The sequence below is a fragment of the Gigantopelta aegis genome, chromosome 4 (assembly GCF_016097555.1).
Source record: "Gigantopelta aegis isolate Gae_Host chromosome 4, Gae_host_genome, whole genome shotgun sequence".
In the NCBI taxonomy this organism is placed as follows: domain Eukaryota; kingdom Metazoa; phylum Mollusca; class Gastropoda; order Neomphalida; family Peltospiridae; genus Gigantopelta; species Gigantopelta aegis.
In genome coordinates this window covers 102,719,369-102,723,292 of record NC_054702.1, presented here as the reverse complement: position 1 = coordinate 102,723,292, position 3,924 = coordinate 102,719,369, and the positions used below count along the sequence as shown (strand labels likewise).

Below are 3,924 nucleotides of genomic sequence, written 5' to 3'. Positions count from 1 at the left end.
AGAGGACACTTACAACATCGTCGTTTGAGATTGACATGGGCTAGGACTGTACGACGTTGGCAGCGACGTGATTGGCTGCGGGTTCTTTTCACTGATGAAAGCCGGTTGTGTTTGTTCAGAGTTGATGGAAGACAGCGTGTGTACCGCCGTAGGGGAGAACGAGTGGCGGCTTCTTGCGTTCAGGAGGTCGTGCCATATGGTGGAGGGAGTGTCATGGTGTGGGGAGGTATCTGTGCACAGGAAAGGACACCATTGGTTATCGTTCACGGAAACTTGACAGCTCAACGTTACAGGGATGACATTCTTCGTCCAGCTGCAATACTATTTCTCCAACGGCAGCCACGTGGTGTCATTTTTCAGCAAGACAACGCACGACCTCATACAGCCAGAATCGTACAGAACTTCCTTAGAGCCAACAACGTAAATGTATTGCCGTGGCCTGCACGCTCCCCAGACATGTCCCCCATAGAACACCTCTGGGATGTTTTGGATCGCCGTGTTCGACAACGACCACACCCTCCAGCCAACCAACAGGAACTGATCCAGGCCCTTCAAGACGAATGGCAACGTGTTTCACGTGACCTCATCAGACGACTGATTTTTTCTATGCGTCGGAGAATTATTGCTTGTATTGTGGCAAGGTGCACACGCTATTAATGTGACTTGTTATTGGACTTGAGTGATTGTCTGTATGCTTTGCATGTCGTCCATGAAGATGAAAGCTCGATTTGTGTACACCACCTCGCTTTGGGAAAATGTGACGTCATTATCAGATGCTGAATGACACTCATTTTTAGTTATGTTAATGTTGACATATTGATCTAGTCAATATATTTTACCTCATGCGACTATCTTTTGTTGTTTTTACACCAGAGTGATTTAAAACTATGGTAAAGTTTCTTTTGGCCTTCAGTATGTATGCGAGAGAGAGGAGAGAGAGAGAGAGAGAGAGAGAGAGAGAGAGAGAGAGAGAGAGAGAGAGAGAGAGAGAGAGAGAGAGAGGGGGGGGGGGGAGAGAGAGAGAGAGAGACAGCCAGAGATAGAGATGAGTGAGAGAGAGAGATATATATATATATGTGAGGTACACAGAGAAAGAGAGAAGAGATATCTGAGTGTGAGAGCTATGAGAGAGAGGGGGAGGGAGGGAGGGAGAGATGTATATGAGAAAGATAAGAGAGAGAGAGAGAGAGAGAGAGAGAGAGAGAGAGAGAGAGAGAGAGAGAGAGAGAGAGATATCACATTTCTTACTGATTAGCAAAAGTGGTTTTCAGGTTAGTACTAACACTATAAACACCCCTTAAGACAAATGTGCAAGTGAAAACAAATATCACATACAAAATTATTTTAATGAAACAATACATGCTAGAGGTACAAAACTGTCAAATGAACATGGCAAATTGTATGGTGTCTATAACTTATATTGAGTTTATTTCTTTTAATCTGTAGACGAAATAACACATAAAGGCACAGAACATCATGTCTTTTGTAACAGTTATAATACGTCCTGGTTATGATTATACCGAAGTTTAAAAGTAGCATTTTTCTCAAGTCTGCAATCTTAGTTGAAGTCACAGGAAAAATACAAAGAACAATGTGGGTTTTGGTTTCAAAATTAATCGAATTTTTTTTTTATAAATAGCATATAATGTACAGTGTAAATAATTACAGGTCTGAATATCCATCATGATAGTTAACTTTCACCTTCTTTAAGTCTTACAATTGCAGTTAATAACACAGCAAACGATGCGAAACAAAATGAGGATAATATCAATGTCAATCACTGCCCTAACCACAATCTCTTCTGGTCCGGCATTAAGACTGTTACACGTCTTCCCAATTACCAATGTCCAAATCAAACGCCGACTCATTGCCCGACAACAGATCATCTGCATCTGCATACTGGTGCTCCGAAAAAGGAGGAATGTCAGTACAAGTTGAATCAACATCCGGTTTATACTGCCATGGCTCAAACAGGCTCTCCTCGTAAGCTAGGCTCATGCAGGGTTCGAGATCCACCATTAAAGGCATGTTCTCATTGATGTTAGGCGAAGGGTCGTGTGTATCGTGCCCGAAGTGACACTGACGAGACAACATATGATCTCGAAGTCGAGATTCAAGTTCCCGTTTCTCCCGTCTCAACTCAGCAACTTCTTTTTCCAGAATCAATCGTCTGTTTTCCATTTCTTCAAACTTCTAAATTAGATAAGTACAGTAATAATTAACAAAATCGACATAACTGTGTTTTCCTGTCTAGTTTTCAGTTCTTCAAACTCATAACGTAAATAAGTACAGTAATTATTAATATGATCAATATAATTGTATTTTCTCATCTAGTTTGTATTTCTTCAAACTCCTAACGTAAATAAGTACAGTAATAACTAATAACTTAGAAAATAAACATGATTCTCTCTTCTTTTTATTTTATGAAGATCAGAGTATAGAAACAAAAACAGTAATATGTACGATATTGAAGTTCAGGTATGATAAAGCTACGATATATTGATATGAAGTACATGTACTACTGAAATTGCCATAAAGAACTTCACGTATGTGAATGATATTTTAATTGTGTTTTTTAGTCATATGATATTGAGATTTACAGCATGATACAATTATCTTGTCACATGTGTACTTCTAAGATTTATGTATTGAAATTCAAGTATACATATTATTATTAAAATAATTATTTTGTTATGCTGTACTGTTGAGATTTAAGTTCACATATTTTGATATAGTGTGATATTGAGATATACAGCTAGCCCTAGTACTCTGACTGTAAGAGAGCTAGACGGACATTTGGACATAAATACGTATTTATGTCCAAATATCCCTCTAGCTCTCTTACAGTCAGAGTACAGCATGATAAAGTTATCTTGGCATGACATACTACCGAGATATACGTTGTTGGGGTTTAGTATGATAAATATACAAACGACCAAAAGATATTTACATTCATAATATTTGAATAATTTGATAAATATTGTTGCTAATCGAAAAGAACCAATTTAGAAACCACCTTACACATACATTGCATGTATCACAAAGTACATTGTCACATTTAGATGTTGAACTTCATGATGCTTTCATATTCCACCGTACCGTTTCTTTGGGGGGGTTTTAAATACAATTTCAAGAATTATAAAGTGTCTTTTTTGGATGTCAATATATATTGCGCTATGGCGTGGTATATTCATTTATCCTGCAATCACTGTATACACTGTCAAGATGTGATGACTAGATGAATCTCTATATGTTCAGTCATTGACCAAACCTATAGGTCACATGACATAAGCCCGACTCGACTCGAGTATTTCACACTAGATTTTCAATAAACATACTCTTTAAATCAGTTGTTTTTAAGTGCATTAAAAACAAATAACTTTTAGTTTTTCGATCTCTATACTAAACATGTATATTTATTTAGTAGTTTAGAAACGCTTTTTTGAAAGTGACAGAATGCAGCTAGCATCTTACAAAGAATAACGTCATGTATCTTGTATGACGTCATACAGACAGGATAGTACATGCCACATCCTTTGATATACCAATCGTGGTGCACTGGCTGGGACGAGAAATAGCCCAATGAGGGGACAGAAATAGCGCATCAAGCGAACGCTGTACCATTGGGCTACGTCCCGCCCCCAGGTCGAATGACGAATGTTACTCAGCAGAGGCTCGCAGCATTCATCATTCTAACCCTCGCAGCGTTCATCATTCTAACACTCGCAGCGTTTATCATTCTAACCCTCGCAGCGTTCATCATTCTAACCCTCGCAGCGTTCATCATTCTAACCCTCGCAGCGTTTATCATTCTAACCCTCGCAGCGTTCATCATTCTAACCCTCGCAGCATTCATCATTCTAAGCCTCGCAGCGTTCATCATTCTAACCCTCGCAGGATAAAGGCGATATCTTAAGGCAGTGA

The 3,924-nt window shown here is 39.0% G+C and overlaps 1 protein-coding gene across 1 annotated transcript in view; it reads right to left on the bottom strand.

Moving 5' to 3' along the window:
• Positions 1-1,333: 1,333 nt before the first annotated feature.
• LOC121372432 (proto-oncogene c-Fos-like) overlaps positions 1,334-3,924 on the bottom strand; it is an 8,580-nt gene continuing 5,989 nt past the window's right edge. Inside the window, exon 4 of the mRNA XM_041498734.1 lies at positions 1,334-2,193. Coding sequence (XP_041354668.1) covers positions 1,822-2,193 — 372 coding nt within the window. The 3' untranslated portion in view covers positions 1,334-1,821. The remainder of the gene's footprint in view (positions 2,194-3,924) is intronic.